This window comes from Macadamia integrifolia, chromosome 5 (assembly GCF_013358625.1).
Source record: "Macadamia integrifolia cultivar HAES 741 chromosome 5, SCU_Mint_v3, whole genome shotgun sequence".
Lineage (NCBI taxonomy): Eukaryota > Viridiplantae > Streptophyta > Magnoliopsida > Proteales > Proteaceae > Macadamia > Macadamia integrifolia.
The window spans coordinates 3,645,475-3,666,129 of NC_056561.1; the positions used below are offsets into that span (position 1 = coordinate 3,645,475).

A 20,655-nucleotide genomic window follows, 5' to 3' on the forward strand; every position below is an offset into this window, starting at 1 on the left:
TTAAGGGTTTTGGCCATTGGATGTGGTCAGACGCGCCACAGAGGAATTCAATCCATATAATAGAGAAATTTTTCCAGACCCAAACACAGCCCAATATCAGCAACATAATTATTGCTATCCGGTCGGGTGCATTTACACCAGCACGAGGCCAATGAAATCATACACAAAGATATCAAACATATATGGGATTATCTATTTCACAGGGGCGGGGGTGTGAGTGCAAGCAGTAAATTTGCACCCTCTTATGTCTGGACATAGGGCCAAGTGAACAAAGAGTGTTCTTTTCTATTCTTTTAATCTCATCTCCTCATTGCTCACAATGAACATGGTCTAGGACAATGCTTTTCTTTTTCATCACATTTTTCTCTTTAGGGAAGTGGTTATCTGTGTGTCTCTCTCACAGAAACCGAGGGAAGAGAGAATTTTTTTCACGTGGGCAGGAGAGGGGGAGAGAGGGAAGCACTGGCATAGGCCATGGACAAAATTCTTTTTACCTTCTCTTTTGCAAAATTAATAAATATATATATATATATATATATATGTATATATATATTTTCCTTCACTGTGCATAAATAGAATCAAGCCATTAAGGCATCATTATTCTCTTTACCCCAATTTTACAAAGTCCAAAATGCTCTCGTCATTGCTCTTTAACTTCCGAAAGTTTGATTAGTTTCTTTGCCATCTCCTTTTGTTCCCTTTCAAAGAAACATCAGTACGCTTGATTAAAAAGCTGAAAGGTCTGCATCTCAAATTTCTCCCATGGACGACCTAAAACCATTTCTTCTAGAGATGAACCACACTTTTATATTTTATTTTTTTCATTAATAATAAAAATAATAATGATACAAGAAGTAGGTATGGGCCAATGTAACACAGCATTAATTTTCTGATCTGATTGGGAATAAAAATTATTAGAGAAGAAAGCTATACGGAACATAAATCCTGCCCTGAGACTACATTTTTACTCTTTCCAGATGATATAATCAAATTAAGCTTCAAGGCCAGAAGAGTCAACCCCTGAGTAACAGTAAAATATACAATGTGTGTACGCATATATCTGAATTTTGTTACCCCCTTTCATTCCCAAATTAATTTTTACAGAAAGTAACAAATGAATCCTTTTTGTCTATTTAAAGAATCAAAATCACCAGAAGACACCACCACCTCTGATGCAAGAGCACATCCAACTTTTAGACACTTGAATACAGTAAACTCTACTGATACCAAAACATCCAGAAGTGTACTGGTAACATCTAGACAATTGAGACTACCGGACAAAAGCGATAATTCATATTTTACGCTCTCTGTCTTTCTTCATCTGTGTTGGTATCTTCCATTCGACTGCCCAATTTGACAATGTCCTCCACAAGAATCTTTCCTTCTGTTACAATAAAATTGGCAAAAAAAAGGGTTCAAACCAAGATAAAATTTGAGTTGCCCAACCAAGGAAAAAAGGAATACAGAATTTAATAAAAGAAGAAAAAAGAATTAGTTGCTGCAGAATACTTGCACCAGCTTAGAAAGCATCCATCAGTAATACCAGCACCATACAAATGTTACTGGCATGTGGTATAGAAGCTACCTTGTGATATGTTTCATTAAGAGATTCCTTTTTCTTTTTATTTTTAAGTTCGATAAATGTCCCACCAGGAGATTTGTAAAACAAAATCAACTAAATTGGATTCTTCTAATCCAAACAAGACAATTGTCAGATCTCTTAGTCCCATTCCTGATTGGAAGAAGGATCATCCAATCTTTTTTCTCCCCATGGCGAGAAAAGAAAATAATTTACTACCAAAAGCATACAAGTACTACAAAAGAAGACTAAAGACTGAAGGAACCGAATACAGAGAAATTGAAAAGCTAAAATTCCTTTTTATTAAAATTGGAACTCTCCCCAATACTTATTTCACCAAAAATGACAGTATACTATTCTTAGTTAAATGAAAATGAGGACAGTTATTCAACCACCAAAAAAAAAAAAAATATGAGGACAGTTCTTCAATTTCATGTGTAATCTTTATTCCCATTCACTTCTTTCTTTTTTTTTACAATCACTTTGACACCTTTATCAGTCCCATTTTCAAACTCTAACCATTCCTGACAAGAATGCAATCATTGTCATACCCTTTTTTTTTTTTTTTAATAATTTATGTCCAAGAAAAAACAAAGGTAGAGTGCTAATATGGCCATATAGAAACATAGAGAGATGGATGGACAGAGAAAACAAGATCATTCAACTGGTTTTTAATTCAGAACTCTTGGCCATTACCTAAAATCCTGCTAGATTTGCAGAAGTTTGACTTAACCAACTCAATAATGAGACAGAAATTAAGAATCAATAAAGAAAATAAAATTCATGTCACCTACCTCTATCTTTGGAGAGGCTGCTTATAAGTTCTTGCACACCCTCCTTGCCTAAGGTATCCTTCAGGTAGATAGCTGCAGCTGCCACCTCCTCAGGAGTCACCTTCCCATCATAATCCCTTCATCATAGAGAGAGCATCAATAATCCATCGGATCAGGAGTCATCAATTGAAATCATGAATTGCCAAACTGTGATTCTTACCCACGCCGACCAATTCACATGTCCATGGTCAACAATACATAGATAGAAACTACCATTCATACAACAGAAATTTTTTTTTTTTTTTTTTTTTTTTGGGTGGGGTGGACGGTGCGGTGGTGGTGGGGGTGGGGGTGGGTTGGGTGGGCGTTATGCAGGAGTAGTAGTTCAAGATCATCAGGGTCAAAATACAATTCCATCAGGTGACAAAAAGCATATCACTTAAACCAAGAGACCCTAGGTGGCCCAATTTAGTAGTTATTCACATCTCCTGCATGTGGCAGTATACCCTGACAGCTATATTCACATTCAGAATCACAATAGATAATACTAAAATCAAACTTTCTCAGTACAATAAATAGTTCGAACTACTATTAAGTTGAAAGTTACCTTAGGAACTTTCTCATACCTAGCCCAATGACAGAAACAGCCCTTGCATTTGGGCAAGAATTTTGATACCACAACTACCTATTCATAAATTATTAGCCATTTCCACATACATCGCATATGAACTTTTGTCTGTCAAGAGAACTCCCACACTCCTCACATAACAACAAAATTTTCTTCTTTCTAGTGTAATCTTTAATATCTGATGGCATAGGATCAACTGTCAAATAAGTAAACAGAACCCCCTTTTCTTCCCTTTTTCCTTTCTTTTATTTGATACACGTGGAGAAATAAAATGACATCTTTGTTCACACAAGAAGAACAAATAAACTAACTTTTAACTGCTTTTGGTTTTGAGCATCAGTAAGGAAGATTCAATTCTAATGTTCATAGGTTATATGAGGAAAATCTGACAGTCCAATTGGCACATACTATTTTGGTCCATCTAGTGGCCATCAATGGACAACCATATTTGGTGGCTGGCCATCTACTCAACAGCATTTGACAGTGCAGCCAATAAATAAAATCAAGAGAGGACACCTGTGATCCATCCTCAGATGATCCTATTTGGTAGTGATTAAATAAAAAAATAAAATAAAATAAAAGTTCGACTAAATAGAATCTACCTGTCAAGAAGTCGCCAGCGGTCACCAATCTTAGCATCTACATCATCAATTTCCTTTTCAAGTTTTTGGAGCATAGCATCAACCTGAAGTATATGAAGAGAACATAAATAAATTCCATCGTTCTGGAAGTGACAGGATGTGCATCACAATCCTCAGGCATCAAGTGATTGCATGAAGGGTGTACCAAAAAAATTCAGAAATTTCTTACCCTATCAATCAGAGCTGAAGAAACTTTTTCGCCTATGGCCTTTTCAGCAGCATGGTCACTATCCTCCCTGGCAGCTCTGTATGCCTTTTTTGCCTTTTCTTCACCTTCCATGCCCTCCTTCTCTACCATGCTATTATACAACTCTATCTGCAAAGAAAAATGTTACAGCATTTAAAAATAGAACCTAGAACCAAAAATAACATTGAAGATATTTTACAGAAAAAATAAGTGAGTGGGAGACTGGAAGAAGATACATGAGCTTCATTAGGAACAAAAAGAGATAACAATAACACAATACTGAATGTGTTAAAATATTTTCATCGCCTCATGAGATATTTAGAGGCCTTTGATAAATAGAATTAAATAAGAACATGCAAAAACATCAATACAGAATACACTAAGTCGCTTGTTCTGAATAATAATCATTATTAATTCCTACGTCAAAAACTAATAGCCAAGAAGTCTTGGTATAGTAGTATGTTACAGCCTTACTTATGATACCAATTAATACGGTATTCAAAATAGAAACTAAACTAAAGCATAGAGAAGTACCCTGGTAGTAACTCAAGGAATGAATACAAATTGCATTTGATTTTTAGAATAGCGACACTTCACACAGCTGATACTAAAAATATTGTACACATGTTTCTTCATACCTCCTTATTGACAAGCCTCAAAAACTCTTCTCGTTCCCTACTCACTGACTGCAAAAGTTGTCAGAAAATACAATTTCAGTTTTTTTTTTTTTTTTTTTTTTTTTTGGAGGGGGGGTGAAACTCATAAAAAAGTGATAGCAACTTCAAAAAATAAAAAATGACTTTTTTCTTTATTATTATTATTGAACTGGTCCTTACAGATGCCGACGCTAAGACAGCCAATGCACTGCTGAGCTTACAGAGCTCCTCTTGCTTCTCCAAAGTTCTTGCTTTTGCCATCTCTTGCGCTTCTCTTGCTGTTGGACCAGTCATCTCCTCCAAAGCTACATCCTCTTGACTAATCCCAGATTCCATCTTAGCTTGCTCTTCTTCCTCATCTTCTTCCTCCTCCTGTAACCGATCATGTTAGAATCATAATTTGAAAGACTAAACCAACAATTGACAAAGAAGTTGTACAAATCAAAAGAACATCCAAGTACACATCAGAAAAAGCATAATTGCTAAAATTATTCATGCAATTCAGACAATCTGGAAAGAAAAAAAAATGCTCAAATGCCAGCATGATGGCAGAAAGTGGCCCATAAGATGGAATGAAAGTATAGTACCCAAAAAGGGGGAGAACAATGGAATATGACTATGCAACTAGTATCATTTTCATCCCTAACAACATATATTGAAAAAAGGGGGAAACGTTATATATTTCCTGGAAATTAATTATATAATTATTTTTCTAAATGACTTGGATTTCTAACCCAATGTGATATTCATTATAACCCTGATAAAAACATAAAGGATGTCTGCATTTAAATTTCAAAGATATAAATATTTGTGTTTTGAAGATTCAGCATATAGAATATTATATATTTTGTCTAAACTCTCCTAAAAACACCCCCAAAAAGCCAGAAAGAAAGAGCAATACTAAAATAAAAAGATAAATGTTTAAAAAATTAAAAATTTAAAATTAAAAAAAAAAAAAAATATATATATATATATATATATCTTGGCCTGCAAACTCAAAAAGAAAGTTATCTCTAAATCAATATTTCAATCAAACATTATTCAAGATGTTAGTCTCAATGCGTCACTGGGGGGTGAATCGGTGACCCTCAAAACTTGATCCAACTTGCTTGTTTCTCAACTCGCTTGTCAATGTCAAAGTCACTCAACCACATAGGCACATATGCTAATTCACACATACAGTCTTGTGGCACACCTTGCCTCTCAACCATAGGCGCACACAACCCTGTGGCAAGGTCTACCCAATATGCACACCCATCATGCAAACAAGGCACTCCAATATATCCATACATCTAGACAACCACATAAAACTAGATGTAAAGTGGTTCAGCAGTGCCACTACATCCACGAAGCAATGCCACCATGGGCTCAGCAAATGTTCATCACTCTTTAGCAGCTACAGCTACAGGGAGCTACAACCCCCAATTTACAAAGCTACAACTGTGAGGGTGCTACAATACCAACCGTTAGACAGCCAAAACAGTCAAGGAGCTACAATCCCTCTCTGTCCAGCACCCATTGGACACCTCAATTACAAGCAACAACGGGCTTATATGATTTGTCCCGATTGCAAGCTTACACAATTACAACCCTCTCAATTCCATCAGAAATACTGACTCAAGCATTTTCCCAAAAATCTAGCCTACAGACAAATACAAAACGGGGATTTGAAAAACTGGTAACCTATATTGTTGGGTAACCCCAGAGATGTTGTAGATCGAGCGTCTCCAATCACTGTTGCACTCCTCTTCTCTTCCTTCCTCTCCTTTATTCCTTTTCTTCACAAACCCTTGTGATGTCTCTTGAAGGCACTACACCAAAGCTTCACAAGGCATGAAGCCATTAAAGGAATATGAAGTGGGAAATTAAGGTTTCCTCCTCCTCTTTTCTCCTCCTCTCCTTGAGGCGACTCTCTCCTCATAAAACCGACCAAAATAAGGAGATTTCCTATATCTCACAAGCCTGAAATTTGGATCTAGTGGGACCCTGAATGGGGGGAAGGACCAATCCAAAACTCAGCCCAAAGCAGTGGCTGGATTGCCTTAGGAAGATATAGATTGGGGAACAAGTAACCCTGAGATTCCTGGGAAGAAACTGAGCGAAGATATGAATCAAATTCCTGTGGAATGAGGCAGCAATAACAATTTCTGGGTACTTGAATGACTATAGAAGAAGAATAATAAGAGGATAGGAGCCTTTCAGGCTTCACACAGCAGAGTGTCAGCTAGATCATACACCAGCTCCACCAACTTTGATCAGACACAAAGCAATTCTCAGCAAGAGAAACAGCAGCAGAAGCATACTAGTTTATAAAAATCGTAGGCTTCTATGGAGCATTGCCTTTGTACGTTATAGTGATAATGGGGGAGGGAACACAGCCTAGCAATTGGAAGGTTTCAAAATAGGAAACCTCCCAATCGATTCTTCTCTAATACATAAGTTTATAAAAAACTGAAAATAGAAATAATGAGAATAAAATCTAACAACTAATAACTTGACTCCTAAGAAATCAAACATAACTTAAACTGAACCAACATGGTTCACTAATGAACCAAACCAAGACCAAAGTCGTGGACTAGCTCTCTAGTCCAAATCGTGGGCTGAACCCGTCTTGTTCCTCCTTGAGTATGTTTTAAATTCTGTATCACTTCGTCATTGGAATAGAGGGACACAAGATGAACCTTCGTCTTTTTGCTTCTTAAGCAAGCTTCATGAAGAAGCGATTCTTTTACCATATAAAGATGCAAGAAATCACTTAGAGAAGATAGATGGAATGAAGAAGAAGTTGTTTACAGTAAGTGTATAGAGAGCTGATCCATTCATGCACCCCCCCCCCTCTTCTGGGCAATGGTTATCTACTTATCCTTCCGTTTTCTTTTCTTTCTCACCTTTCTCTTAGTGTTACTGTTCAGCACTTATCATTCCCTTTCCACCCTATCAATATTATTCTTCTAATTTCTTTCTCCTCCTCCTTTCCCAAGTTTCTCCTCTCACAATTTGGATATGTTCCCTCTCCTTCAGATCTGTTTCTTCATCTTTCTTCTTCTTGTCTCTACTTTTCATATCTAAATCACATCTTCTTCAACATCTCCTAAGAGTTATCATCCATAGGTACTGTCACAGCCCCTAACCACCCCCCCTTCCCTAAGCACTCTTTTTTAAGGCCTACTTAATCCTAATGCACTTCCCAATACTTCTTCCTTGTGGTCCATCCTACAAATCAAAATCTCTAAGCTTACTTACATCAATAAATTCAATAAATCATAGTACATCCTCCATTTAATGAACTATTCACTCATATTCTCAGCTGTTAATCAGAAATGTCAAAAATTGAATTTTCAACTAGTTTCCAAAGGCATTATAAGCCCAATATGTAAATCCTTTTAGGCTGAAGCTTAAACAAATAATTAGACAAAGATGTTTAAAAAAAAAAAGGTCCACAAAATTCGGGCACCATCTAAGCAGTGACATAACAGATACTGAAGGCTGTTTAGAAAAGCTTAGCTCAACAGGTTGTGAAGGAAGAAACACTTGCCCTCTTTTATTTTTGTATTGATTTTTTACTTTAGTAGTTTTTTATTTTGAATAGAATTGAAGGGAATCTTCAGCCTTATAGCTTATAGCAGGTTGTTTTGTTCCTGACTCTTCCAACTTTAATAAATACAAATTCATATACAAAAAATAAAATTTAAAATTTAAAATATATATATTATATTCTGAAGCTTATGTATTTAATTAAAAGCCATTTAACAATAATCAAAATAATCACCAGATACTACTAAATCTGGGTATTGGCTGCCATTCCACATGGGAGAGAGCTTGAGGCATGATCAAGGTTCACAGTGTAGGGTTTCGACCAGGATTCGACCTCTGGGGAGACCGAAATTTTAGTGGAAACTTGGAAAATTTCGAGGATACCGGGGAATTTTTCCCGGTATGGTGGAAACTTAGGTTTCGACCCCCAAACAGTGTTTTTTTGTCTATTTTTTGTGTATAACCTATTTTAAACATTTCTAACACATTCACATCATTAGTTTCATTAAAAAAAAAAAAACATAAAGTCTTACTTGTGTGGTGAACCGAAGGTTTGATAATTATTACGCTGACTTGTAGGCTTAAATTCTGAAACTTTACTACATAATGACTATATATAGTCTACAATCTACATCTAAACATAAGACATAATCCAAATGATCCAAAATAGATAAAAATATTACATCATCAACAGTTATCTATCAACACTGAACAGTAGTGACTCAATTACTCAACACTCGAAAGTAGTGACTCAATTCCAAGTAGAGTGTCTAGGCAGTTCCATCCAAGTAGTGACTCACTACCCTTAAGGCATGCAAGTTATCTTTTCTAACATTATTCAGTAAGCTATATATACCTTATATCATAAAAAATCAATATTAAGCCACATCAAGTCATTAAAATCAACATTTAGCCACATCAAATCATAAAAAATCTCATTAAGTCACATCAAGTTATAAAGAATCAACATTTAGAGAAATGTTCTTGCTACTTAAATCTGAGTTGTAATGACAAAGTTATGCTCCAGTCAAAATTATTTTAAAGTGCACGAATGCTGTTAAAATCGCCTGAATGAAAATAATTTTAGGGATATCAAAACAAAATATTATTTTACCGGACTTTTGGTTTTTAACAATGTTTTAACATTATTGGATTTATAAAATTTTCATAATTGAGAAAAAACCCAGCATTTAAAAGTTGAAAATCGCCCTATAACCAAAATCCAGTTTTTGTTCTTGGACTAGAGGGTTGACTTTTTATTCTTTAGGAATTTGATTTTTAAATTATTTTTATTGGATTCAAATAGGAGGTATTTCCTTATTTATGAATAATATCTTAAGTAAATGAACATTTACTGAAATGATATTTAGCATAAAAAAGTGCCAAAAAATGAAAATCTCCATTCTTTCCCCAAGTTTCCCACATTGGGATAAAAAAATGCACAAGAGACGGGAAACCTGGTCAAAACCTGTCGAAATAGGTGATTTTTTAAAATCCCCTAAGGTTTCGTTTTGACCTGGGTCGATACCTACGAAATATGCGAAATTTCGCATGTTTCGCTTGAGTTCTCGAACCATGGGCATGATACAAGATGCCTGATTGACGCCTAAACGAATTTTCTCTCAAAATGCTTATGCTTTCTGGTTAACGAATAACTAAACAAAGTTCACATACTGCAGATAAGGAAAAAAGAAGCACAAACATGAGATACAACATTCCAAACAATTAAAGTGGATGCATCGTCATTAATTAAAACCAATTCGCAGTAAGGAAATCATGGGAACCTATTACCAAAATGCAACAGAGGATAAATAATGGAGCAGGATTCATCAAAACAAAGTTCTAAATTTCAATAAGACTCATGAGTTTGGAAAAAGGAACTACTGGCGTAATCAACCTTGATAAGTTCTTCTTGCATTTCTAGGAACTCCAGTTTCCTCTTCCTCTCTGAAACAGAATCTTCAGATGGCATGGATGTAACCTGAATGGTATCCACAACTTCATCTGGCAAAGAGGACAATGTAGCTTGAACAACCTCCTCTGGTTTCAGCTTTCCAGAGATGGTGAAGGATCTGCAGATGTTACCAGAACAAGAAAGGGAAAATTAAATATGAACTAGAAATCTGAAAGACATATGACCTAATGAGGTTTCAACTACCTGGAAAGAATCAGAAGAGAAGAGGGCATAGAATAGTTGAGTGACAAGTCCAACCAATCACGAAGCTGCAAAAAATGAGATAGAATTAAATCATTGATGTGAAACCACCAGGCTTTGTAAAAAACTTCAAACAATGAAGGTTTTTTCTTCCCTAATGGTTAGTAATTTGTTAATGGATAAATCATTCTAAACCACAGGCAATAGAGTTCCAAATGTGCACAGCATATCTAGAAATGAGAATAGTAAATGTCCGTTCCAATATCTCTAGAAATATAGGTAGAGGGTATCAACTTTAACTGCAAAATGACCCCCTGGGAAGCACATGGCCCCTTTTCCTGAGACTTCACTGCAACTAGCATAACATCCAAAATAAGGCCTCCAAAACAATATAGAACTCTATTTCCCTACTTTCTTTTTATAATCAATAATCTTTTATTAAAACAAATAGAATTCAAACATGGGGATGAACAACAATAATCAAAAAAAAAAAAAAAACAACCCAGTGCACAAGGCTCCTGCTACTGCAGGGTATGGGAGGGTAAAATGTATGTCACCTTACCTCCTGCTTTGCAGGAGAGACTATTTCCAAGTTTCGAACCTCTAAACATCAAGTTGCAAATAGCACAACTACAGTTGCAAAGTTGCAATAATCAGCATCAATATACAATACTAAAGTTGCAATCCACTACAGGTTTCAGAATTCCACCATCTGTACCTGTTTCATCTAATTCCTGCGACCAAAATCTATCAACTGTACTGCGACTACCCAAACCTAGTATATTCACTTCCTGCCATCCTAAACCTAGCTGGGCCAAGCTTAACCCTTTAGTGCTGGGGGTGAGGGGAAGCGATGTAAACTAATCCCATACCAGAAAATCCAGCAACAAACGTGTATAAACAGAATTGCAGAAACAGGGAAATTTATACAAGAAATAGGAGAAATTTTGCAAATCATAACAATGGATCAGAATAGATTAGAGATCAGGTCAAGTGGTCAATTCTAATAGAAGAACAGTGCATAACTTAAAGAAATCTACAACAAAAAAACTCCTCATCCCAACTTAATAGGGTCGGCTACATGGATCCGAGAAAAAAACAAGATAGGAGAAATGAGAGTAAAACCAAAGTAAAAGGAAAGCAGCCATGCACCAGCAAGTCAGGAAAATTTCAGCTAGGTTGGGTCAGATACATGGATCCTTGCCCTCCAATCGGCTCTATCTGAAACTCTGACAAGTGACAATAGAACAATAACTTGAAGAAACTCTTGACAACAGAAACTGGAATTACGGAGTGCTACTAGGAAAAGTGGAAAACTAATAGCAGAACTAGAACAGCAATATCAACCAGCATTCTTATGGAATCAAAACCAGAATTTCTGAGATAACAAACCAAAAATAGTATGTGAAATCGGAAGTAAAACAAACCAATAACTAGAGAGATATTGAAGAATAATGCAATCTGGTAATTGATGTAGAGCAGGGGGACCACAGATTGGAAGTAGTAATAATAAATATGAGAAGAATAGTAGAAGAGAAGAGATAGCAGCTGAGTAACAGTAGAATACAGAACTAGAAGAAGAAAGTAGGCCAGAAGTAGAGCCTTCACCCACGTTCACAAAGTTCAACAGCTCAAAAAACTCCTAAAAAAACTTTAATCTCTATTATCAAATCACGTCTAATTGAAGGCGTGTATTACATATTTAAAGACCTTTTTGAAATTCCTACACTGGCTCGTAAAAGGACTACCAATCATTCTCACCCATTGAATAAAGTAAATAGACTCAAAACAGAACTCTATCTAGCTAATAAGCATCCTATTCTAACTCAAAGTCTCTTCACTTAGCAAACTAAGGCTAATATTACTACTATTCCCATATGAAGACTTAAGCCCACAAATATGGGCTTATAAATTACGTCTGTTACAACAAATAACCCATAAACAAGTAGTCCAAGGGCCATATAACCTATCCATGGCCAAAAATCTGGACTTCCTAAGCCCAATCGGGCAGTTTCCACTTCTTTATTGCTGTTTTTCCCAGGGTAGCACCCTTGTTGACACTGCTGGTTGGGATTTTTACCGTTCTCCAATTTAAATGTTTCTTCATCATTATTACTGCTATTTTTCTTGTTTTCTCCATTAAATCTTCTTGTTCAAGTTCTATCTTGAGATTTTCCTCTTTCAAACTCCCTTGAGCCCATTACTTTCTGTCATAATATGGGATTTCTAGTCCACTGCTTGCATCACTTTGGCCTGCAAGATTATTCCTTTGTTAATATACTATTTTCAGCAATTTATTTTTCCATTACTATTAGAAATTGTGATTTTTAGAATTCCAGTAAGTTGTGATTGACTATCCACACACAAAATCAAAAATCCAAATTTTTTTATCTTTACTTTTTAGGACGATTATTTTTACTATGTTTAGTAAGGCTCCGATTCTTTAGTCAGACTATGAGTTCAAGTTTACTTTGGAGTTGGCTTTTGTTTATTTTGTAGGGGGTATTAATTAAGTAGGAGTGCTGTAGCATCCTCTACACATATTATAATGCTCTTTTACACGTTCAAGGATGTTACACAGTCAGCGTTCTCAGATTTATAGGGTCATTTGGAGACTTCTATATAATTTTCTTTTTATTTTAAAGAGGTCTGATTGTGTGAGATGGTAGTAGGGTCAATTTTAGGTACATTTTTATAAGTATTCTATTTCAAGTTCAGATCTGATTCGATTGTTCTGATAAAGTTTTCCATTGAACCAGTTCAATCAATCAGGATTTTAGCCTAAGGAGAATTGAAATAAAACCCAAGGGGAGTAGCTCAGTCGGCAAAGACTAAGGACCCGGTTGATTTTTTTCCAGAAGCATGTTTTCCCATTTTTCTGTGCTCAGAAACAGAAATAAACCCTCTTTTCTGTTTGATTTTTTTCTTTTTCTCTCTTTCTTCTTCTTTTTTCTTTTTTTCTTTTCTTTTCTTTTCTTTTCTTTTCTTTTCTTTCTTTTCTTTTTTTCACCTATTTTTTAAAATAGAAATAGGAATTTATGCATTTTTTTGTTCCTAGAAACAGGAATGGATGAACTAGTTAGACCTATTTTTCTGGTTATTACAACAAAGAAAGGGGAAAAATTCACAAAATCCCGGTAGAAGTCTCGACCTACCCAAGCCCTTCTCACATATAGAAGGCACTCCCCACTGGTACCCTCTCAAGCAGCGACTCCAACCTAAAGCTGCTGAAGCTCATCTTCATCGTCTCGACCTACCCAACCCTCATTTCGGATTGTGGGATGCTATCATGCTACTGAAGCTCATCTTAAATCCTCTCCCCCTTTCGGCTTGGGATTCGTTCTGAAGCCCCTCTCCATCGTCTTCCAACTCCAACAGCTCTGGGCTGCAACCCTACTACGAACCTGCAAATCTAGGTAAAGGAAAGGGGCTTTCTTCTTGCATTCATTCTTCTTTGATGTCCTATCTGTGGAATCTCCTTCTTGATCCCTGCCCCCGACTTCAACCTTGACAGCGAGCAAGGTGTTGCAGAGAACGCACGCCCCTCTTGGCTCTATGGTTCATCTCACTTGAAAGCTCTACAGTGATGGCTTCTCTCTCACACTAGAGACTAGCAAGTTTTGGGTTTCAGAAGTGGATCTGTTTAATCAGATTTTGTTTTTGGGTTTCGGAAATTTGCGGACCAAAATCATGAGATCAAAAAATTGTTTCTTGGAACAGAAAATAAGGCACTGTTTGATAACGTTTTTGCTATTTCTGTGTCTAGAAACAGCAAAAACGGCTTTTCACGTTTCCATAAACAAAAAGGGAATTTTTGGTGTTTGATAAACCTGTTTCTCGAAACATTTTTTACAGATAGAATGCCACTAAAAAACCAAATAGTATTATTGAATGCCCAAAAGGGAGAGAGGGTTCGGTTGCCTCTTTTTAGGCTTAAATAGTTGAAAGATTTATCGGGCACAACAACCTTTTTCTTCTTTCAAATTCGTGTCTAGAAACGACGAAACAAGTCGGATGTGTAAACGGGTGAAACGGAACAACTTTATCAAACGCTTTTTACATTGTTTCTCCATTTTTGGGAACAAGAAAAAGCAGAAACGGCAGAAACGGAACATTGTCAAATGGTGCCTAAGAAAAATTGTTTCTGCTGTTTCTATAACCGAACGGGCCCTAACTCCTCACAGTAAAGATGTTAAGAGTTCAACTCTCTTTGCGGCCACCCTATCCAAAAAAAAAGAACTCAGGATTTCCTGTCTGCTTTTCATTTCTAACTCCATATTTCATATTTTGGCTTCGATTTCAGATCCAAAATCCGGATAAGCCTATCACTTCTAAATTCAGTTTTGACATTATGACTTTTTCAAGACTGTGTTTTCTTGTCAAGAGAGATCTAGAAAGTGCAAGAAAGTGAAAAATGTAGGAGGGTTCATGTAAGTAAATTCAAGTGAAAGATGAGACGCATTTTTCAATTGATATATGGTAGTGCTAAGAAAGTACAAGAGACTTAGAGATGCAACTGAGGCCAGACTGGGTCGAGTTGGTGTCGAACTATCCCAGAAAGAGGCTGCTACACATCCCCAACCAATCCAGTTTAACCCAGACCTAATGGCGTTTCAGACATGGCTGTTGGCACATGTGCCAAACCAACCCACTCCCTAGCCAAATTTCTTCTAGGCCAAGACAAAAGCATTACAAAAATTGACTGGTAAGGAGAATAAAGGAAATTCACTAAGGGAAATGCATGATGAATTGATGATAGATACAGAAACCGAAAAAATTGAGCGGAAAGGGGATGAATTGAAGCCTTGATCAAGCAACCAACATCAAGAGAAAAAGATGGACAAAAATAGATAAATCTGAAATTGAATCTCTAACAACTGTAAACTTCTCTGGGACATTATTAGCATAAATAAAATATTCTACTAGGAGGAGTTCAGATAAAATATATGGAATACACTCAATTCAGCCACAAAAGGGAGAAAAAGAAGACCAGCATAATAACAAAATATCAAATGCTGAACTCCTATGACCAGAAAAAATGGCTTAAACAATCAGGAAAAAAGGTTTTCATTGCACCATCTGTAATACTGAAAGATACATATCAATAATGAAAACATGAAGTCACCCCCTCCCCAAAATAAAGATTTTTCCCTCAACAGAAACAGAAAAGGAAGTATAACCAAGAAATTCCAGTCAAGCAAAAACCTGTTGGCGCATTTCCTCAACCGAAAGTAATCCAAGCATGCCACGCTCTCTACAGGCTTGACGAAGTTCATCTTCTGACAGGGACTCCAGACCCTCTGCTTGAATCATCTTGTCATCATTCTTGATCCTAAGGAAACCAAGAAACTTATTCTACGGAGTAACAGGAAAAAAGGTATGTAGCATTTGAAAAACATATAGAAACAATAACAATAAACTGATATTAAAAACATTTTCACAATTCTGACTTCCATACATTCTTCATTAACAGGAATTTCAGGAGATTGTAAACCTTTGTACTACCATGGTTCTAAATCTCGAAATTCGGGTTGAAATTTTCGAAACTTTGTCATCTCGGGGAGGGTCAAAACCATCGAAACTTACAAAATTTCGACCGAAATTTCCAAGATTTAGAACTATGGTACTAACCTTACATAGTAAAACGATTTTTTGTTGAGCAAGGGGTAGCTTCTTGTAATAGTCGAAGGTGCCTCAGAAAATGTGATTAGATAGATGACAGGTTCAAAGGAAGCTCCTTGGTTCTATAAATACCTAATAAGGCCAATTAGGCAGCTTACAGCCCAAATAGTCACTGAATTCCATCGGCAACCTAGGTTGCATTTTACAGGGGCTGGGTGCTTTGGTCACAAGGGCTGGCTGTAATGTTGTAGTATTCTTATGCATTTGTATCTCCATGTACTTCCATGTTCTGCTTTTCTTTTCATAATTAAATCTTGTTATTTATCCAACCCTCCACCCAAAAAGGAGAAAAACAAAACAACAAATGTGTTTGATGATTAATTGAGGAATGTGAAGACATTTGGGAACATTGAAATAAGGTCTCTGGGTTAAAACAACATTAGCTTAAAGTTGACTGGTGAAACAGCATTTGTGTAGTCAACCCCATGTAGTGGCAATGAGGCTTGGTTGACAGGTTGAGTTGCGTTGTATATGAACCACATATGCTAATACAAGTACAGAGAAAAAAACTCAACACAAATGAATCAAGAAAATGGGCTGCAAGAAATTATTATGTACTATGAATACTGCATTTGAGGTAGTTTAAAGTGGTGTCATAGTAGGAGCAGAACACCAGTAGAATAACCTAAGTAGCTCTCTCACATCCCTCCCCCCAATTCACGCCCATATCACCCAGAAGGCATATAACATTTATCTTACCATTGGAGTCTCTTTCGAAGCATGTAACGCAAATATGCATCTGTTCCATATGGAGCAATTCCCATGTATTTGCACATGTTTACCAGTCGAGGCCTGTAAGTAACAAAATGTCGCAGAAAGCAATTGTAACAATAAAACTAAGTGCAGCTCAAAAAGGATATGTACTTCAGAAATATGAATCACAAGGAAACATTCAAATAGTAAAATCAATGCTTTCAAAAGACAGGCAGGGGCCTCAGATCATTCAGTTCCAGCGTTCTATAGTAAGAACAATCCAACAGTATGCCTAGAATACACCTTAAATAAAATGAATTGTCTGGACATTTTGGATTTTCATTTGCACAAGCTAAATGACCCAATTGAGGTCTACCCATCCAGCCTGACAGCCATTTTGAGCACCAAGTGAAATGAAACAAAAAATACCAACCTGCTGATATTGTCAAGAGTAAGTTCATCATTGAACAACTTTGCGAAGCCTAAAATTTCTTCATTAGAAACACGGGTGCCAGTCCTAACCTATTTCAACATATAACATTCATTTAATTGCAGGACTCAACAATGAATATTATGGAGGAAGTCAAAATAGCAGAAGATAAGAGACCAGTGAAACAATAATCAAAATTGCGTACCTTGTTCAAAAAGTCATCAAGATCTTCTGCTGTTTTCTTAATTTCTCCACTTCGGGAATTTTGGACTTCCTTAGCCATTTCCTTGACTGTGTCTTGGAGAAATTTTGCATACTCTATTCTTGCATTAAGTCTCCTTTTCAATGCTTCCTACATTTTGAGCATTGTTGCTATGAAAGTACTGTACAAAACCAAAGGTAAAAATATACATACAATACAAATATATACAGATGTATACGCTTACTAATAAAATGATGGTTATCCATTTTAGGATAGGAAAATTGGACTAAGTCATTCTCCATAGTCCATTCCTAGCAATAGCATGTATCAAGGAGCATTTTGACCAACCGATTGATGGACTCCATAAAGATTGATTAAAAAGAAATTTACTGGACGACCTCAATAATGCACTGGGAGAAGATAAATGGGATACACCATCAAGCAGAACTTCATGGATGAGCTCTAAGGTGGAGTTGAAGAGGTAATATGCTAAATCAGAGGATTTAAACTTAGTTATTAAGGCAACACCTAGGCGGGCACCTTGACAACTAGGGACACCTTGTTGGTGTCATTTTGAGCCCAGGCCCCCTCCAACGCCTTGAGTCGCCTACATGTTGTGACAACTATGGATTTAACTGGTTCAAACCATAGAATGATTGATCCAGCCAATATCACCGAGTGCATGGCAGTGGCAATAGGAAAAAATCTGCCCATCCTCTTATGTCAACATTAACATTTCCATGTCCCCACAACCAAATATTACGATTGACGCAGTATGGGTCCTTGGATCTGAAGCTGACAACTTGTCCTCTCCTCTCAATTTGCTCAGTTTTTTTTTTTTTTTTTTTTTCCTCCTCTGATTGATAGTATGAAGATTTTTTATTTTGTTGGGCAGTGGGAGGTTGGCTTGAGGTTGATTTGTGTGTATTACAGTAGTGATGGAGGAAAATGGGTATGCTTTTCAGCAGCTTCCATGATCTGAGTAAAAAATCATGAATTTATTATTTTTGCAGTTTGCTCAGTATGTGTGCTTTAGGAGTGGGTTATTGGCCCATTGTTCTCTCTCCATCTTTTATTATCTTTCTGCAAAATTTTTATTGTTGCCAAAGAAAAAAAAATTTAAAGCAGCAATAAAAACCTAAACAAAACACCAAATACAGGCATAGTCAGTTATGACTTATAATCTAGGCCTGCATCTTTGTATTTCAAGCCTAAATAAATCTCAATACCCTAAGCTTCTGTAGGAAACATGATGAAGAGTAAATTTTCACAAGTGAAAAAGGAAAGGTCAGAGACAGAATACAAATTAAAGCTCAAGAAGTCCATTTGCAATGAAGCAGTAGCCAGGTTTTGACAATAACTATCAAAACCATTACCTGTTCTTTCATTTTGTCCTGGAAAGTAGATGGCAACATGTTGGGAAATAATTTCAGGAAAACCGGCAGCAAGAACTCCATGAATGGAACTATAATAAAAACTGCAACAGGAACTAGCCTAAAGATATCAGCTGTGGTCCGTGTTAGTTGTTGCCTCTCTCGCCTAGAGAGAGTCTTCCCACTGGCAAGTTTTAGTAATAATCTTGAGCTGATCCTAACATCAACCCAGAGTAGTTTGGTGCCCAACCAATAGTGTTGCATGGTTGCCTTAAATTCATCTTTCCAATGAATGAGTTTCTTGGCCCAGTCCTCTCTGAAAGTAAGTGGGAAAGAAAAACAAAAAAATAAGACATTAACAGGTATCCTAACCAAAACAAATAAAGCAGCAAAGAAAGAAAATAGAACCTGCTCATTGAAGCAACAGCTCTCAAAGCTGGACCAATCCCCAACAGTGTAGCCCATACTCTCTGCGTAATAAACTTAGCACTCTTCTCAGATTCTTGCAGTTTTTTAGCTCTTGCTTTAGCTTTTGCCTCACTCAAACCTTCCACCGCCTGGTCACATTCCTCGGGTGATGCCTCTTTCACCTGTTTACTCTTATTTTCTTCATTTCCCTCATCCCCACCAGCCAACTCAGGTTGACGAGCTGTAGCTGTGGTAGCATTACGGATAGACTGTGACAACCACCTTACTCCCAATGGAGAAATAAACTCCGCTCCCCCATTTCGAAAACCCAAAATAGAAATACCAAATGAATTATGCTTAAGCAATCCTGCCACAGGGAACTTCGACAATTCCTGTTTCTCTACTGAACCCACATTTCCTTCCCTTCCATGGTAAACATTAGCATAATGTTTATCTGTGACACGATTCAAAAGAAACACATCCTGATTAGGAGCAGGTCTCCCATGCCCGAAACTTGAAAAACTTTGAATCGAGCGAGTTGGTGTGTTCAGGTAATCCAAGAGTAACTTCCTTCTTCTGAGAATTGCTCTGGAAGCCATTATTGATATTTTCTCCCTGCCCAAAGAGAACTATGGTCATATCTCCCAAACCATCCCACCCAGTCGAGCTGCCAAATACAATATCGATGGTATCACCAAACCAACAGTCACATGAAGGAAATAACAACGACCCAAATTTTGTAACAACAAAAAAATTACATATTTACTATCAATTCATTAATTCCTACCCAACCATATCCTAAATTTCATCATCAAATACATCAATAATGAAAAGAGAAAGAAATCGGTTAAACAGAGAATATCATTTCTTAAAATGAACAGCGGAAAATAAAACACAGAATCATTTACAGAGGTGAACAGGAAGAAACGTTGACCTGCCAATAATGAAGCTGATTGATTATCTTCTCTGCAATTTGAATAGACAATCAGTGGATTTAAACGTCTAAAGAACCATAAATTGGATTAAAGATCGGCAAAGAAATAAAGATCGGCAAAGAAATGAAGGATCAAAACAGAGAGAAATAAATTGACATTGGATTGAAGTCGGCAAAGAAACGAAGAATCACAGAGAATGAAAGAAACTGATCAAATTACTTCAGTTTTTCATAGACGGAGATATTGGACATAAAGCACGGTCTGCGCTTCCGAGAGAGTCGTGCGAGAACAGAGGAGTGGGGAGGGTTTTATAAGGGTCTTTAGTGTAGCCGATCTATACTCCCGGGTAGGGGTAGGGGGCGGGGACAGGCGGGGCGGATTTGGCTCCTTTCGAATTCTCGACCTTCGCCGCGACACGTGTCCCTTATGAATCCAAGGGCTGTGGATCAAATTCCTTTTTAGACCTAAAGGTCGGATCTAAGCATAGTTAGTAAAATACACGTATTATACGCGTATAATACGTGCATCCGAACGTTTAATTCAAAAATTCGTAATTTGGCATGGCAATCCAAAAAAACCGTTTAATACGCAAGTTTTAAAAATAATCGTATTATACACGAATAATACTCGTTTAATACATTACACACTCAAAACTTTTGGGTTCACAAAACATAAAAATAAAAAACGAGATTAACCCAAATGGGTCAAATCCTGATTCCCGACCCTTGTCTTCTATCAAGAACCCTAATTGATCGAAACTATAACCCTTCTTCTCCCAT

General features: G+C 36.7%; 1 protein-coding gene across 2 annotated transcripts; it reads right to left on the reverse strand.

Annotated features, from left to right (window-relative positions):
• Positions 1-1,057: 1,057 nt before the first annotated feature.
• On the reverse strand, positions 1,058-20,114 carry LOC122079405 (mitochondrial proton/calcium exchanger protein-like). Of its 2 annotated transcripts, XM_042645840.1 has the most exons (16): positions 20,096-20,114; positions 19,876-19,907; positions 18,942-19,608; positions 18,537-18,849; positions 17,164-17,310; positions 16,962-17,050; positions 16,535-16,627; positions 15,359-15,485; positions 10,157-10,221; positions 9,896-10,070; positions 4,645-4,836; positions 4,447-4,494; positions 3,791-3,937; positions 3,583-3,665; positions 2,374-2,489; positions 1,058-1,384 (listed from the first exon to the last, which is right to left on the reverse strand). In XM_042645840.1, the coding sequence occupies exons 3-16, from the start codon at positions 19,538-19,540 to the stop codon at positions 1,299-1,301; spliced, it is 2,280 nt and encodes a 759-aa protein (XP_042501774.1). In that variant the 5' UTR covers positions 19,541-19,608; positions 19,876-19,907; positions 20,096-20,114; the 3' UTR covers positions 1,058-1,298. The 2 variants fall into 2 exon arrangements, with proteins under 2 accessions (XP_042501774.1, XP_042501775.1); XM_042645841.1 differs by lacking the exon at positions 19,876-19,907 and having other exon boundaries at positions 20,096-20,113.
• Between the last annotated feature and the right edge of the window lie 541 nt (positions 20,115-20,655).